This window comes from Mobula hypostoma, chromosome 18, assembly GCF_963921235.1.
Source record: "Mobula hypostoma chromosome 18, sMobHyp1.1, whole genome shotgun sequence".
Taxonomy (NCBI): Eukaryota; Metazoa; Chordata; class Chondrichthyes; order Myliobatiformes; family Myliobatidae; genus Mobula; species Mobula hypostoma.
The window spans coordinates 52,513,272-52,531,707 of NC_086114.1; the positions used below are offsets into that span (position 1 = coordinate 52,513,272).

The 18,436-nt window shown below is 43.6% G+C and overlaps 1 protein-coding gene across 2 annotated transcripts in view; it reads left to right on the forward strand.

Annotated features, from left to right (window-relative positions):
* Positions 1 to 1,202: 1,202 nt before the first annotated feature.
* Positions 1,203 to 18,436, forward strand: part of malt3 (MALT paracaspase 3) — a 138,135-nt gene continuing 120,901 nt past the window's right edge. The window contains exons 1-2 of one of the 2 annotated variants that reach the window (XM_063070871.1): positions 1,203 to 1,353; positions 1,803 to 2,001. In XM_063070871.1, the coding sequence (XP_062926941.1) occupies positions 1,965 to 2,001 (37 nt within the window). In that variant the 5' untranslated portion in view covers positions 1,203 to 1,353; positions 1,803 to 1,964. Of the gene's footprint in view, positions 1,354 to 1,411; positions 1,505 to 1,802; positions 2,002 to 18,436 lie in introns of those variants that run through there. The other variant, XM_063070872.1, reaches the window with a different exon arrangement.

The window sequence follows — 18,436 nt, forward strand, 5'->3', positions numbered from 1 at the left end:
CCTTCATCCAAATCATTGACATATAACGTGGAAAGAAGTGGTCCCAACACCAACCCCTGCAGCACACCACTTGTCACTGGCAGCCAACCAGAAGAGGACCCCTTTATTCCCACTCCTTGCCTCCTGCCAGTCAGCCGACCTTCTACCCATGTGTGTATAACAGGACTCTGTGATCTATGGCCTGTTTGCAGGGATATTCTTGGCCTCGCTATCTAACTCGTTGTGATCTTGCACTTTAATGTTTACCTGCACTGCACTTTATTCTGCATTCTTACTGTCTGTCTTGTTCTACCTCAATGCACGGTGTAATTGATGTGATCTAGATGAACAGTATGTAAGGCAGACTTTTCACTGCGTAAACACGAGGAATTCTGCAGATGCTGGAAATTCAAGCAACACACATCAAATTTGCTGGTGAACGCAGCAGGCCAGGCAGCATCTGTAGGAAGAGGTGCAGTCGACGTTTCGGGCCGAGACCCTTCGTCAGGACTAACTGAAGGAAGAGTGAGTAAGGGATTTGAAAGTGGGAGGGGGAGGGGGAGATCCAAAATGATAGGAGAAGACAGGAGGGGGAGGGATGGAGCCAAGAGCTGGACAGGTGATTGGCAAAAGGGATATGAGAGGATCATGGGACAGGAGGCCCAGGGAGAAGGAAAAGGGGGAGGGGGGAAAAACCCAGAGGATGGGCAAGGGGTATAGTCAGAGGAACAGAGGGAGAAAAAGGAGAGTGAGAGAAAGAATGTAAGAATGTGTGTATATAAATAAGTAACGGGTGGGGTACGAGGGGGAGGTGGGGCATTAGCGGAAGTTAGAGAAGCCGATGTTCATGCCATCAGGTTGGAGGCTACCCAGACGGAATATAAGGTGTTGTTCCTCCAACCTGAGTGTGGCTTCATCTTTACAGTAGAGGAGGCCGTGGATAGACATATCAGAATGGGAATGGGATGCGGAATTAAACTATACCCCTGGCCCATCCTCTGGGTTTCCCCCTCCCCCTTGTCTTTCTCCCCGGACCTCCTGTCCCATGATCCTCTCATATCCCTTTTGCCTATCACCTGTCCAGCTCTTGGCTCCATCCCTCCCCCTCCTGTCTTCTCCTATCATTTTGGATCTCCCCCTCCCCCTCCAACTTTCAAATCTCTTACTAGCTCTTCCTTCAGTTAGTCCTGACGAAGGGTCTCGGCCCGAAACGTCGACTGCACCTCTTCCTAGAGATGCTGCCTGGCCTGAGACGTTTCACTGCGTCTTGATACATGTGACATTTTTTTAAATTAGCAATACACAGATGGATGAACATTAAGTGCTGTTGGAAGAGCATAATTTTTCACAGACGCGCCTCAGTCTGCTGGAAGGGTGAGATGTCCGGAAAGGGAATTCCGCCGACTGGCACATTCAAGTTCAGTGCAGCCAACGGCTCTGTGGGGAAGGTGCACGGACCCAGCTCCTTCCGCAGCTAGACGTGAAGGAGCTGAATTGGGTGGGAGAGCTCTTAAATAATAATGAGGTTGTATCACTCCAGTTGTCCACTTGAGTGGCTCAGGTGCATGTACGAAAATTATGTGCAAACATTGCTTTGAATAGACAACACTGAGGATGTAAAGAGCTTTGTGTTGTGCTCTTTTTAAAACTATATAATGAATAAACATTAATTTAAAAATAAAATAATAAACAAAAAAATCCCATTAAGCACCACCAATGGAGCTCGCTCATAGTTAAACTAGGAGGCGTTAGGACCTGGAGGGGCCGAGGCGGCTCTGGCCATGTAGCGGAACTTTCCATAAAGTTTCTTTTCCCCTCTGCAGCATGTGGTGAGTTAACTTCCGGGGATTTTCCTGAGGCCTGAAGTAATTTAAATCATTCATGCAGATGGCGAAGCGTTCGCCGCTGAGCGCCGGCTGCTCCGGTTGGAGGTGCGGCTGACAGCGCTGAGCAGCACAGGGTGCTCCGGATTGTCGCCGCTCCCCATGCCGTCTGCTCTCAGAGAGACCCCCAGATCCTCAGGTGAGTGCGGGGCGATGACTGTTAATATCGGAAAACGTTTACAAACTTAGAATCGCCACGCCTTTTCGAAACATCAACACCATCGCGACCCGGGTGGCACGTTCCTGCGTATCGCGCTTTGGAATGAAATGTTAAATCTTCTGTGAAGAAGGGAGTTCAGCTAGTGTGTATTTGGAGACATTATATCTAAAAGAAGAACATCATAATTAACTAAACGGAGAGTTGGCGACATTAATGAATCAAAATTGAACTAAGTAAAACTAACTGGTCTACATTTTTAAAAGTTGTAAAGTTAAAATCGCTATCTAAATTAGGGAAAAGCTTGTGAGAGAGAGAAAAGGTTGCAAGGGAAAAAGTGGGGAATGGGGTTGTCCTGAGGGTCGGCATAGGATGGGTTGGACGGTATGAGGAAACGTGAGAGAACTTAAAGTACAGCAAAGTTGAAAGTGGGCTGGGATCCTTACTAGTAGTTCCTGTGCGGTGTTGGAAATGCGGGATACTACACGTGTTCCACAAAACCAAGAACAGGACATGCTTTCAGTTACTTAAATGTAAGAGTTTCTGATTGGGAGCCAAGGATTGAGATCACCTTCTGGGAGGTAATCGCCCTGGAGGCAAGAAATGACACACTGTGACTACAGAGTGATGATTGTGGCTCAGTGTTGACGGCGTTTGCCTTCGGTGAGCTGCCGCTATAAACTACCCTCTGGAGATTATAATGAAGTGCAAGTATGTAAAGTTACATCATTCTTATAGCTGTTAGAACCAAAATATCTGTATTCAGAGGTTTTGGGAAGGAAAAGTGAAGAAACTGGCAATGCCATTTAAAGGCACTTTTTAGAAGATTTACAGAAGTATCCTATAGCTGTGTCTCAAAGAAAATCTGTTGGGAGATTAAACTACTCAAAACTTTAAAGGGTTTTGAGAGAATAAATAAGGATAGACTCTTTCCATTGCCAGAAGCACTTAACCAGTTAAGCTTAATTTGCAGCTATTAAGGAGAAATAAAATCCAATTAATTGTTATTGATAAATATATATCCAAAAATAAGGTAAATGCTTTATAAGGATCATTTGTAGTGTTATGGAGAAACAACAGTTATCCAAGAGTCAGTGTTGAGACATCCATTGACTTAATGGTGCAACCCGCTCACCAGGGTTCATATACGGACTTGGCGCGTTAGCTAACTCTGCGAACAGTCACATGACTCAGCGGTAGCAAGGCTGCCTTTCATAAACAATATACGCCCAGAGTTGGTGTGATTTGGGGTTCAACCAAACAGGAACGTTATGGTGTTCCGGCTAAAGGAACCTCAATTTGAGCGAATGCTGTTTAAATACCACCCATACACAATTATTGGTCGGCAAGAAGTAACCCATCATACAATGCATAAATTGTTTAAAAAGTATATTTACCAATTTTAGCTTTATCAAACAATTAATGGGGAAAAGATAATAAAAGGACCCATTGCAGTTAAACCAGCCCAGTGTGCGCATAATGCTGGAGTGCATACAGGAGTCGGGGGTGTATCCCTTTGCGTGCTAGAAATCCGGTCTGCATGAAAGCACCTGCGACATTCTGAACTTCCCTCAAAGTCTATCTTGAACAAACTGGCTCTCTCTCAGGAGTATTGGCCCTTCCTCCTTAGAGCAATTCATCTGCACAATGCACTTCTTGTAAAGGGGACTGTCCTTCTCCGGCATTCTCTTGTGTCCCAGTCCGCAGGTCCCGCCAAAAGACCCCAAACCAGATTATTGTCTGTCACAGATCTCTCTCAGCCTAGCTCTCTCTAGAACCTTCTGATTCCACCGTCCTGACTGGCTGACACAACATTCCTAAGTTGAACAGCAGGGCTTCTTATCTTTAGCCGAAACCAAAACATTCTGCCAGCAAGACACACTGCTTTTGCAAAAAACTGCTAGAATGAAATGCCCACAGCAGAGCAATAGAAACCTTAATCAGGGCATTATGCTGGATTAATACCATAGAGCACACTGAGGCCAGAGCAGGGAAGGGGTCCAGTCAGTATGGTACCCAGGTTCACATGGTACTGAGGGGAGGTGTCGGGATGGACTTTTTGGCTCCTTCCGGTATTGTAGTTCAAAATTAGTTGGGATAGCACATTAATGGCAGACGCGGTGGAATACTTGCCCCTGATTCGTGGGATCAAATTTAGTCTGGCTCTTCAGTGCAGTTCTGCAAGAGGCATGCGTTGTTGAGTTCTTGTCCTTTGAACAAGGTTTTAAGTTCTTTTTGTCCATCCTGTCAGATGAACTTGACAGTTTCAAGTAATTCTGAGTGCAGAAATGATCCTTCCAGTCACTTTACCAGTGCTTATCAAACATCATCACCGGAACTGGTATTTATCTTTTTACATTCTTGCTTTGCAAATATTGCCTGCTGTGATTCCTAAATTACAGATGTGTCTATATTTAAACATGAAAGTGTGATTGGCTTGGCAGTTCCAGGGCAGTGAAATCATTGCAAGTCATTTTGTTCAGATGCATTTTTGTTTTCACAATGATAAAGACATAGAAATGATGAACTCCCTGTTTGTGATCATTCTCTAATATTTTTTAGAGGGAATAAAATTCGGAGTTATTTATTGAATAAACTGATACAGTGACAAATGTGCTTTAAATACCAAATTATCAAAGAAAGTGTACTGATTTGACTAAAAGAGAAGACTTAATGAAAGCTATTGATTAGAAGAGTTGCATTCTGACACTTTCAGCTGTGTGTAGAATGATTTAAATGTGGACAGTGTGCTTATGTGGATTTCATACAATGGGTGTGAGTCAGTTGTCCACAGTGTATAGTGGGAAATGCTTACCTTTGTTAAGGAAGCTAAATTCTGCTTGTTCGTGTTTTTTTATTAAGAAAAATGTTCTTTAAGGTTGGGAATTTCTGTTGGCAATGATGAGTCCTTAGTTGGTGAATGTTACTGAGATTGCAGTCAATGCATGTTGCAAGGCCATTTTGGGAACTGTTTACTGCGTGTGGAGCACTGGGGTGCGCGGTGGATTTGTATATCTGGCAGGGTGTGTTATATATCTGCAAGAATCCCAAATTAATCCTAAATGTCAATAAATCATAAAATCACACAGCACATTGAAAGTCATTTATTATCCTTGAGAGGGCCATGTACAGTACTGTGCAAATGTTTTTGGCTCATGTATAGATTCAAGAAGAAGTTTGTGAACCTTTTGCAATTACCTAAAGTTCTGCATCAATTACTTGTAAAATGTGGTCTGATCTTCATCTATTGTGTGTAGTTTTTTATTTGTCCATTGATCTACTGTGAATGCCCATGAGAAAATGAATCTCAGGGTAGCATATGTTGATATATATGAACTTTGATAATAAGCTTGCTTTGAACTTTGGAATGGGGGGGGGGTAGGGAGAAACAGAAACTATTCAACACTCAGCAAACTAGGCAGGATATGAATAGAGAGAGAAACAGGTGATCTTTCAGTTCAGGGAATCTACATCCAAACTCAATAACTGACTCAATTTGCATTCAGTGGATTTTTTAAAACTAGTGTACAAATATTCCTTTAACATCTCTTCTAAATGAAAAAGGGAAAACAAAGAAAAAAAACATCTCTTCCCAAATAACTACTTCGAAGTATTGCCAACAGTTCCCTATACCTACCCAATGAGGGTCTGTCTTTTAAAGGCAGAATTGGAAACCAAATAATTAATAATTATTTTCTTCTTAATGGGCTGATCCAGCTAAAAAAAGACTTGCGTGGTGCTTTTACGAAAAAATATTAAAATGACTAATGACTTACTGTAAAGTAGTTGAGTTTCTTTGGTCCACATAAACCACCAAGCCAAAGATGTGCTATTATTCTAAAAGAAAGCACCTTTTCTCCATTTATTTCATTTGCGGTATACAATGAGGTCCATTATCTGATCTTAGTGAACGTTTCATTTCTGGGATTTTTTTTTCTTATTTGTTCAATAGGAAAATATATTCGCAGATTTAACTTTCCTTGCTAAGTACCCACTATTTCTGACTTTATTTTGAATCCAGCGTATTTTAGCAATTTATAAATGGTGCTTGTGCCCCATTGTAACATATGATCATTTTTAAAAAAAGCCCCAAAGGAGCAGCCCTGGACTTGAAACATGTAAAACTTAAATAATATAACTTAATGTTGCCTTAATGATTTATCACTGAGATATCACATGGTGTGTAATTAACCACTTCATAGTGTCAATTTCAAATTTGACTGGAATCCAGAAACAGTAGAGAGGATGAAATAGATAATGAGTACTGTTTCACAACTCTTGTTATTCAGTAACACTGGATGTTGGGGTCGGGAAGGGGGCTTACATACTTACAGAGATATTACAGGCACTACAATAAAAAATAAATGATTGGTAAATGATGTATTTTTATGATTAACAAATTGTTAAGACAAATGTCTTGTGGAGTGGTTAATTGTAAGTCAGATTTATGTTTTTGCATCATCTTAATTAAAATTCAAGTGTATTTGTCATGCAGTGAAATGCGTCACTTACATTAACAGCCAACGCTCCCGAGGGTGGCTGGGGGAAGCTGGCAAGTGTCGCTGCACATTCTGGCGCCAACGTAACATGTTCGCAATGCTCGGCAGAGTATCACAAGAAACAACCAGCAACAAACAGCAGCAGCCGCAAAAACAAGCCCCATTCTCCCTTCCACCCACACACATACAATCAGACCTTTAACCCAAGGACAGGCCTCCAGCAGGCATGGACTTGGGCTTGCAGACCGCCACCCACCCACAGTGGACTTGTAGTGATGTGCAGAATCTGCTCCAGACAACGGTACTCAACTTCTGGATTTTCGATTCATTCCTGGGCCTCAGTCCTCAGCATCAATCCCAGAACATGCTGATCATTGACCACCAGGCCTCAATCAGGAATCGCTGTTGGCAAGAACCTGGACGCTAGGCCTCAAACTCTGCTATTACCTATTTGCGAGCTTGGGGGTCATTGGAGCTCACTTCTCCAGCCCACATAAAACCCCGACTCCAGAACCTACTGACAATTTGCTGAGCCTGGGGAAACCACCAGCTCTTGTCTGTGTTGGTCTGCCAATGAGAGCCCCATGTTGCTGACCTTTGAATGTGTAAGACTCCAGCCTGTCCTCTCATTCCTCTAATTTTCTCCGAGGAATGAGGTCTTTAGAGTTTCTGTAGCACTTCATTTTTACAGGATAGGTCTACTAGCCCAGTGCCCAGCATTCCTCCTTTCGCAGTGGAGCTTGGGGCCATCTGTGGCAGAGTTTTAACTCCCCTCTCAGTCCCCATGTACAAAAACCATGGACCTATAAAGGAAACACTTTTTTTTAAAAAAAATGAAACTGAACCGTAACCTCAATGGAGGTTACAGCTCGGAGTTATCTTTTTTTATACAACATAGATGCCTGGGCTGTCAAAGGTGACAGAGAGATCATATGATGGTTTGTGGAGGGATAGAGTCAAAATGATTCATGGTTGAGGAGTTCTTCAAAATGTTCCACTTGGTGGGTGCTGACTTCATCGCTTTTCTGGATAAGCTCACCTTTGTTCTTGCTTTTAGTAGTTGGAGTCCTTGGCTGTTCGGGCTGCTAATGTGCTCTACAGTGCTGAAGAATACGGTCCCATCGTGGTTGTTGGATCTTCTGAGCTGTACCCACCACTATCTGTTCTTTGGGCCATGAGGTTTCTATTGGATAACAACCTTTATGCGCCAGCACAGCTGTTGAAACATAATGAAGTTTCTATTCTAAAAGTGCCTTGCACTTGACTTTAGTGAGCTCCTGGCCTTTTAGGCCATGGTTGGAGCATTGGCCCTGATTACTACAATGTTATAGTCCGAGACAGTAAGATGGAAGGTTAGAGGATGGCCACTTATCCTTCAGGGCGAGTTGTTGATGGTGAATCCAACTCCTTAAAGGCAATGTCCTTTCTTTCTGGTTACTCTGCTGGAAGGTACCGGCTGGTGATGTAGTGGCATCAGCACCGGACTCCGAGGCAGATGATCCTGAGTTCGAATCTGGCCAGCTCCTTGCACACTTCCCATCCCTGCTGGTAAAGTATTGAGCTAGCAGCTCGACCTCATTTTTTAAAAAAAAAACAGTCAAGTGCTACAGAAATGGCAAAAATTAACGCCCCCCGCTGCACTGCATGACGTGAAAAGGAACGACAGCAACTCTCTAGAAGAAGGTATACCCACAGGGTTGCTCTTTGAATTAGCTGTCTTCTGACTGTTGTATCCCATGCAAGGCACAGTGTGGTTACTAAGGAGTTTCTGGATCTCGGTGTTTTCATACATCAACTGTCCTTTGAGGTGCCTTTGGAGTGGATCCTACCCCTGTGAAATAAGCATCCCCAAGATAAAGATCAGGAGACTGAGATCCTTTAACATCTGCAGGACGATGCTGAGGATGTTCTACGAGTCTGTGGTGGCCAGTGCGATCATGTTTGCTGTTGTGTGCTGGGGCAGCAGGCTGAGGGTAGCAGACACCAACAGAATCAACAAACTCATTCTTAAGGCCAGTGATATTGTGGGGATGGAACTGGACTCTCTGACGGTGGTGTCTGAAAAGAGGATGCTGTCTAAGTTGCATGCCATCTTGGACAATGTCTCCCATCCACTACATAATGTACTGGTTGGGCACAGGAGTACATTCAGCCAGAGACTTATTCCTCCAAGGTGCAGCACAGAGCGTCATAGGAAGTCATTCCTGCCTGTGGCCATCAAACTTTACAACTCCTCCCTTGGAGGGTCAGACACCCTGTGCCGATAGGCTGGTCTTGGACTTATTTCATAATTTACTGGCATAATTTACATATTACTATTTAACTATTCATGGTTCTATTACTATTTATTATTTATGGTGCAACTGTAACGAAAACCAATTTCCCCTGGGTCAATAAAGTATGACTATGACTATTCAACTAATTTGGTGTCACTTGAAAGAACTGGACCATGTTCCATATCTGGGGAGTGCCTCTCATAGAAAGTGGACATCGATGATGAAATTCACTGATACTTTCAGGTACCAGCACAGCCTTGGCATATCTGAGGAAAATAGTGTTTGAAGGTAAGGACAGTGTTTCTGAGCCACTGAACGGCAGAAAACCTGACTCTCAGCAGCCACCCTGAGTGTGTTTGCAAAGTTCTCAAACTCCACTGGCAAGATAATCAAACTAACATCAGTGTCCTCCAGGCTATGATTATGTTTGGAGGTTTCTGAAAAAAGCAGGCAAATCAATCATGTGGCCACTACCAGACTCCTGATGAGGCATACTGCTCCGACTTCTATCACAACAAGGAATTTATCAGGAGGACAGAGATGTAGTACCAGATGAATTAAGTGTGGAAAATGTTATTCCATTACTCAATGGTGGGCAAATTATTGGTGGAGGTTCTTAGAGACAGGATTTATGAGCATTTGGAGAAGCATAGTCTGATTAGGATTAGTCAACGTAGCTTTGTGAGGGATAGGTCATGTCCAAAAGCCTGGTTCAGTTCTTTGAGGAGATGACATAGCACATTATGAAGGTAGAGCAGTAGATGTAGTGTATAAGGATTTTAGTAAGGTGTTTGATTTGGTTCCCCATGATGGGCTGTTCAGAAAGTCAGGAGGCATGGGATCCAGGGAAACTTGGATGTGTGGATAGAGAATTGCCTTGCATATAGAAGGCAGAGGGTGACCATGGATGGAGTGTGTTCTGCCTGGACCAGTGGTGTTCCACAGTGATCGTTTCTGAGACCGTTGTTCTTGGGTGACTTGTATGAGGAAGTGAAAGAGTGGGTTAGTAAGTTTGCAGATGACACAAAGCTTGGTGGAGTTGTGGACAGTGTGAAGGGTTGTTGTAGGTTGTAATGGGACATTAACAGGATGCAATGTTAGGCTGGGAAGAGGGGGATGAAGTTCAACTGGGAGAGGTGTAAACTGATTCATTTCTTTAAGAGCATGTGAAGGTGAATGAAAATGACAGCAAAAGACCAACTCCTCCCATCTCACCCAGCTTTCGCATCGAGCACTTCTGCCCCATCTTTGCTAAATGGATCTTACATTGTCTCAATAACCATCTCTGAATGAACCCACATAACCCTCATTCTTGATCACGAGAGCTGATTGAGCAGTAAGATGCCGCGTTGAACCTTTGGACAATAAAATGAACCTTGGATGTGAAACATTCTTGGTTACTGAGTTAAGTGGGGTTGAGATTGCAGAATGGCTCGGCATCATCTCCAGTGCTCCTTAGCATTGACGGAGCTGCCTGAGGAGTAGAAAGTGGCACATGTGGCGTCCTTGTTCAGAAGAGACATGCCCAGCAACTGCAGCCCAATTAGTTTAACTGCCAGTGATCTAAAAGTTTGTAGAAACAATCATCCGGAGGTGTCCAGGGCAGTTTGAGTTAATAAAAGAGAGTGAGAATAGGAAATGTTTTCATTCCGAGGTGGTGAGTATATGGAATGACCTTCAAAGAAAGTGGTTGAGGCAGACCTAATATGTAAGTATTTGGATAGGTAATGGAGAGGTGGGGTTTAGCGTGACTGGGACTACCTGGGTGAGCTGCATGGTTGGCGTGGATTGGTTAGGCTGAAGAACCTGTATCTATTCTGTATTGGTCTATGACTCTATAGATTCGTTACATGGAAATAATGTGATTGGATTTGCCTTTTTTTTTAGTAATGAAAAGTTGCTGCACGGAATGCAGTAACTGTTGCTTTTGCAAATTTTCAAAATTCCAATCCTGAATATCATATTCCCCCCTTTCCCCCTTGCCCCCTGATGCATTTAACATCCAAAAATCTACCTACCAATATCTCAGATATATTCAAAGTTGCTGGTGAATGCAGCAGGCCAGGCAGCACCTCTAGGAAGAGGTACAGTCGACGTTTCAGGCCGAGACCCTTCGTCAGGACTAACTGAAGGAAGACTTACTAACTCTTCCTTCAGTTAGTCCTGACGAAGGGTCTCGGCCTGAAACGTCGACTGTACCTCTTCCTAGAGGTGCTGCCTGGCCTGCTGCATTCACCAGCAACTTTGATGTGTGTTGCTTGAATTTCCAGCATCTGCAGAATTCCTGTTGTTCTCAGATATGTTTAGTAACTTTGCCTCTTTTGTCTTCTGTGGTAGAAAATTGCACACATGCAGCCCCCTCTGAGAAATAAATTAGTTTTAAACCAGTTGACCTGCGTATTTGAGACTCTGACCCCCTGAGAAAGAGCTTTGCAACCAGGACAAAAACTTTCCTCTCCCCATCCAGCCTGTGTCGCCCTGTTTAAAATTTAGTGTTTCAAAAAGATTTTATTTATTTTTCTTCTCAAGTTGATTTTATTCCCACTTGCCATGTCCTGTCTTGTCAACCCATTTTCAATCCTCACTCATGATTCCACCTGTTTACAATTGTACTCTAATATTGTTTGCTGGACTTTGCCAAAGACATTTAAGGGGGAAAAGTACTCTGTTCCTTTTCATAAATCCATATTTAATTTGCCTAAGTGACAATGTATCTTTTCTTAATGCACTGTTTTTATTTCTTTAAGCCATTTTTCCTCCCGCTGGCAACCAAGTAGCCTGCAGCTCCCAAGTTTACCTGTTTTAATTAGTGGGATCCATTTTGCCACTTACAATCTGCCCGAATGGTTCCAAAATCGATAGAATTTTATAAGATGACCTGTTTCCATGACCTCTTCAGTGCGTTGGAATGTGGATTATCAGGTCCCAGAGGTTTACTGACTTGCGCTGTCATTAATCCAGTACTATTTAACCATTGCTGATTTACTTTACCTCACCTGTCACTAGATCTGTAATTCCTCACCTTTTCTGGGAAGTTATTTGCATCTGCTTCCGTGGAGGTGGAACTAAAGTATGTACTTAATTGTTCAGTCATTTCCTTGTCCCTGTTATCACTAATCTCTTTCATGTTGCATACTTGCAGAAGCTTTTGCGATCTATTTTTAAAGTCCATGCAAGTTCACTCTAAAACTTTTTATTTTTCTATCATTCTGTTGACCTGTTCTTTAATTTAAAGCTGCTTCCAATTCTATGGCCTGTTACTTTTAACAGCAACTTTATATATTCTTCCTTCAATCTAATACAGGGGTTCCCAAACATTTTTATGCTGTGAGCCAATACTCATAAGCAAGGGATCTGTGGACAGCAGGTTAAGAACCACTCTCTAATACCTTTCTTACTTTTGTATATCATGATTGGATCTCTGTTGCATTTGTATTCCTGCTCCAAACAGAAATGTAAATCTATTGTAGTTCCTGCATTCATTCCTTATGACTGTCAACTCTGCAATGCCTTCGGTGGTTCCAATTAATATCAGAGATTGCATGCAATATAAAACCTGAAACTCTTACTCTATGCAGACATCCTCAAAAGAAAAGGAAAAACACCAAAGGATGAATGACAGGAAAAAATGTAAGAATTCCAAAGCTCCCTGCCCCCTCCCACACACAAGCAGCATTAACCCTCCCCCTTCCCCTCCCCTTACCCCCACTTATCCCAGCAGAAAGCATCAGCATTCCCACCACCTATCATGCAAGCAACAGCAAAGCCCTAAAGAGAGCCCATGGTCTACAGTCCATCAAAAACTACAGTTCGTGTTCAACATCCCACAGGCTCGCTCGCTCACAAACAAGGAAGAAAAAGATATCACTCCTTCCACAGTGAGAGGGGGACAAACAGCTCATTATTTCCTTGTTACACCCTGTAACGCCACTTTTATTTCAAACTTTCTCCAACTCCAGTATCAGCGGCAAACTCTCACCATCGAGAGAGAGAGAGAGAGAGAGATGAGATTAGATTAGATTGAGGACACGCAGTTCTCTTATTGTCATTTAGTAATGCATGCATTAAGAAATGATACAATTTGTTCCCCCAGAATGATATCACAGAAACACAAGACAAACCAAGACTAAAAAAAACTGATAAAAACCACATATAGTTACAACAGTGCAAAGCAATACCATAATTTGATGAAGAACAGACCATGGGCACGGTAAAAAAAATCTCTAAGTCTCTCTAAAGTCCCATCATCTCACGCAGATGGTTGAAGGGAGAAACTCTCCCTGCCATAAGCTTCCAGCGCCATAAACTTGCCGATGCAGCATCCTGGAAGCACCCGACCACAGTCCAACTCTGAGTCCGTCTGAAAACTTTGAGCCTCCGACACCGAGCACCATCTCTGCCGAGCGCTTCGACCCCGGCAATAGGCAAATCTGAGGATTTGGGGCCTTCCCCTCTGGAGATTCTCAATCGCACAGTAGCAGCGGCAGTGAAGCAGGCATTTCAGAAATTTCTCCAGATGTTCCTCCGTGCTTCTCACATCTGTCTCCATCAAGTCAGGATTGTGCATGGCCCCTACTTAACAAATACGATATCAATTCGGAGCGACCGTGTGCGCTGCGTCGCCCTGCCATCTTCTCCTCCCCTCCTGAGAGAAAGATGTACAGAGAGAGAGAGATAGAGATGTATATCTCCAACAGAAACACTCGATGTTCTGGTTCCCTGCAACTCTTCAGTGCACTACACCAGCGAGGAATTGGGTCCGCAGCGTTGTCAGGGCACACACCAAAGGCACCGTCTTCCAAGCCATTCCTGCAGATATTGCAAACGCGGCTGATCAGCAAGCTCCAGGAACGGAGACGGGAATGCGCCGCCGTGAAGAACCGCAGTTCCAGTGCAGCTGTAGTTCAAAGACTCCAACAGGATCCCCGCCACCTGGAAATGGAAAGTAGTGGGATTAGACGAAGTAATGGCTGGGATAAATCACCCTCTGGCACCATCTGTAATCAAGTTATATTCCATTCATTTACATTAATTTAGCCACTTTATTTCAAAGACTTTGTTCATAAAGATATTCCCCTTTTTTGTTTTGTGTTTTTAATAATTTCGGACATCTTTAACTTTTATTGTTACTACTTGCCTTATCACCAGTTTTCTCTCGCCTGAACACTATTTGTTAGTGGGGTTTTTGTACACTGTCCATTTCCAGTGCCATTTGGTTGTCCATAGTCCAATTACTTCACTTCACTGCTTCCTTGTTCCTTCTTTCCATTTAGATCAAAGCTCCATCTAACTTCGTGGCAATTCAGCTCACTGGGCCTCCAGTTCTGAGCCTGGGTTGGGTATAGTCCATCCTAATGGACCAGCTCCCTTTTCCCAGTACCTCACGGACTGAACCCCACTTTTCACAGCAATCCCTGAGCCACATGTTTACATCCCTAATCCCATTAACCGTGTGCCAATTCAGATTCAGATTAGTGTATTGTCATTTACACCAGGGCACAGCGAAATTCCTTGGTCACCCTTGGGAAAGGCATAGTGTCCTGCTTAGTCGCACCCTCTCCCCAGCCAGATCAGGGTGACATGAAGCCATGGGAGCAGGTGTGATATGCAGACAATCTCTGAAGATATTGATAATGGCTGTGGTCACCCATCTTGTAAAGCCATTGCCCAGAAGAAGGCAATGGCAAACCACGTCTGTAGAAAAACTTGCCAAGAATGATCATGGTCATGGAGACCATGATCGCCTACGTCATACAACACAGCACATGATGATCAATTTACACCTTGGCTGTTCATATTCTGTCATCAGAAACTAAGAAACTATTCATCAGTCCCACAAGGTCATTGGTAACCTCAGAGACGCAAGAGATTCTGCAGAAGCTGGAGATCCGAGCAACACACAAACTTTTAGAGGAATTCAACAAGTCAGTCAGCATTTATAGAGGGGAATTAAATAGTCGATGTTTGGGCCAAGACCCTTCATCAGGACACGTAAGCAAGATCCTGAAGATCTTGTCTTGAAACGTTTTCTGTTCATTCCACTCCACAGATGCTGCCTGACTTGCTGGGTTCCTCCAACATTTTGTGAGTGTTTCTCATCAGTAAGCCATGTGAATTGGACCCTCCCCCTCCCACCCCAGCCCAGAGCAGGTATCCTATACCATGACACTGGGTCTTCCATTTCTGGTTGGGGAGAATAGTGTCTGACCCTCTAATAATAGTTTCCTACTACAACCCCCCCCGACCCCGAGCATCCATTTAATTGTTCCTGTGCACCGTGGTACAATGTCAGTCCCCATACCTGTCCCCAAAGATTACAGCAGTCTCTGATACAGCACAGAAATGGGTCTTTCTGCACACTGAGTACAGATTGACGATCAATCACTTACTTGTGCTAACCCTACATTATTCTCCATATATCTCCAAAACTCCCCTTGAGTTCTACTACACTAGAGGCAATTTACAGCCAACACGCATGTCGTTTAGATGTGGGAGGGCACTGGAGAACCCGGCCGAAACCCAGTCATGGGGAGAACCTGTGAACGACAGTGCAGAATTGAGTCGGGTCTCTGGAGCCGCGAAGCAGACGCTCTGCTTGCTGGGCCACTGTGCTGTAACGTCGGGCAAGTGTGCAGGGAGTGAGGCTCCTGTATCTCGGTTTCATGGGCCTCTGTACCTGCCTCGCTCACAGTCACACTCTCCTGCCCCCAAGCAAGTGTTAATTCTAAAGCATTCAATCAGGAGCTGTGGTTTCCTCCTATAGTTTAAAATAAATCGAGGTAACTTCCTCCCTCCCAGATGTCTGCATCACCTCAGCACACAGGCAAAGTTCCTTGTGTCTAGGTGTTGGCCTTTTGAACAAACGCCTTGAAATTCCATATTTCACAGCAGCAAAATATCTCCTCTCCACTGGTTAATTTAATTAATTCATCAATTTAATGTACATTAAATTATTTGCCTCATCTAGATTAATCAAACTTACTGAGGTGAGTGGTGACTCTTAAGGATGGAAGCGGTTAGAGTCTAAGGAGGAGAGAGGTCACCAGCGTGTCAGAATGAGGTTTATTATTACGGGCATATGTTGTGAAATGTGTAGTTTTGAGGCAGCAGGCCAGTGCAAGACGTACAGAAAATTATAAATTACAATAAACATAAAGTAAATAAATGGTGCAAAAGGGAAATAGTGAAGCAGTATTCGTGGATCGGCCGGAAATCTGACAGCGGTGAGGAAGAAGCTGTTCCTAAAATGTTGAGTGTGCATCTTCAGGCTCCTGTACCACCACCTTGCTGGTAGCAATAAGAAGAGGATATGTCCTGGACGGTGAGGGTCCTTAATGAAGGATGCCACCTTCTTGAGATGCCGCGTTTTGAAGCTGTCTTCGATGGTGGGGAGCTTGTGCCCGTGGTGGAGCAGCTTGCGTCTACAACCCCCTGCAGCCTTTTTGTCATCCTGTGCATTGGAGCGTCCGTAACAGACAGTGATAGAACCAGTCAGGGTTGCTCCCCAGAGTCTATCTGTCAAAACCATTCATGCTCCCCAGGGTACATGTGTAGAAACTTGCAAGAGTCTTTGGTGACATACTAAAACTCCTTAAAGTCTTAATGAAATAGAGCTGATGGCCTCCTTCATGTACAGATGAATATGATGGACCCAGGACAGATCCTCTGAGATGTTGATGCCCTTTCCACTACTGACCCCTCAGTGAGGATTGGTCTGTGTTCTCCCAATTTCCACTTCCTGAAGTCCACAATCAGTACTTCAGTGAAAGGTTGATGTTGAAACACCACTGAGTCATCCAATCTATCTCACTCCTAATTGCTATCTGAGATTCTGCCAGCAGCAAATTTGTATATGGTGTTTGAGCTGTGCCTAATATGGCTGGTTGTTGAAAGTCATGGATAGAGTGGCTGTAGGGAAGATGTCTAGGATCTGAGGGCACAGCTTCAGAATAAAACAGAGGTGAGGAGGAATTTCTTCGGTCAGAGGGTGGAGAATTTGTTGCCACAAAGGGCTGTGGAGGCCAATTCACTGGGTGTATTTAAGGCAGAGTTTGATTATTTCTTGAGGGGTTAAGGGTCAAAAGTTGAAGGCGGGTTAGTGGAGTTAATAAAAAGTACACGATTGAATGATGGAGCATTAATAATCAGCTGAATGGCCTAATTCTGCAATCTGTAACATATAGTCTAATGGTTATATGTTCAGGCATCAGCTGTCAAAACTTTTGAGAATCATAATCACTGGCTTTCTTTGGGAGTTGTAGTTCAGTCTCCTTTCTAGCTCTCTGAGTTGCGGTTTTAGATTAAGACAGCCAATGATTCTTGTGCTAAACGTGAAAACCTTAAGCCTGTAAAGCAGTTATAGTCAAACGCAGATATTCTCATCGAAGTCAGCAGCATTTGCTGAAAGAAATTATCAAAGGGAACCTAACACTACCATTCGTTTCCGGACCTAATGATTCTGTCTCATTTTGTACATCTAATGTTGGTAGACTTCCCATTTATAGCAGAATACTGACACAGAGGCTTGCTTATGCCAACACTAGAAGGAACTGGGATGGTGTTTAATTAAACGCAAGAGAATTATTTATTCATTTAGAGATACAGTGCGAAGTTGGCCCTTCGAACTGCGCTGCAACCTCCACACCCTCAGTTCTACCCTAACATAATCACAGGGCAATTTACAATGACCTGTTAACCTACCCAGTACATCTTTGGACCACGGCGGAACCGGGAGCACCCGGGGAAAACCCACACATTCCACATGGAAGATGTACAGATTCCTTACGGATGATGCTGGAATTGAACTCCTAGCTCTGATGTCCCGAGCTGTAGTGGCATCACACTAACCGCTACACCACCGTGGTTGATGGATGCCGTATCTTCTGCGCAATAGTGTAGTGTGTATCTGCAGCTGGGGCTGAGGGTGGATGGGAAAGTCCGGTTGATGGACTGCAAAAGCATTGTAGAAACCTTTTTCAAGAGTCGTCTCTTGTGCAGAGCCAGCAATTACACCAGTCAGGTTCTCTGAGAAAATTAGAGTTTGCAACTTTTAATAACAAATTGACCTACAAGCATTAATCAGAAACACTAGCACGCACGTACTATTTTTGCACTGAGTTTAAGAACTGTTTATACAAATTAATGAGACATTTGCAAGTGCAACATTTGTCTGTGTCTTTGCGGTTTTGTTATTATTAAGAAAGGGTAGCATTTTCTCACTGGCACTTTGTTCCTGTCTGGACCTTTAGGCTTCAGACCTTGGTCTGAACGAGACAGAAGTCTGACTTCCGGGTATGAAATGAGAGTGATTACACTTGATGTCAAAGTAGCATTTGATGGAGTGTGGCCTCAGTGTTTAAGGTTAAAGTGGAAGTTGAGGGGTCTGGCTCGCTGCTGTTGACATCGGAGGAAGATGCAGCCTAATAATCTCGGCTTCAACGTATCACTGCAGGGATACCTCAGTGCAGAACTCCAACCCAAGTCACCTTTAGTTAATTCATTATTTCCGAAAAGAGATGGTCTGTGATGATCTGTGTAATGATCAGTCAATTCCTTAGATAATGAAGTGTGTGTGTGTGTGTGTGTGTGTGTGTGTAGCAAGATCTAGACAACACTCAAGTTTGTACAATGTAATATTTGTGT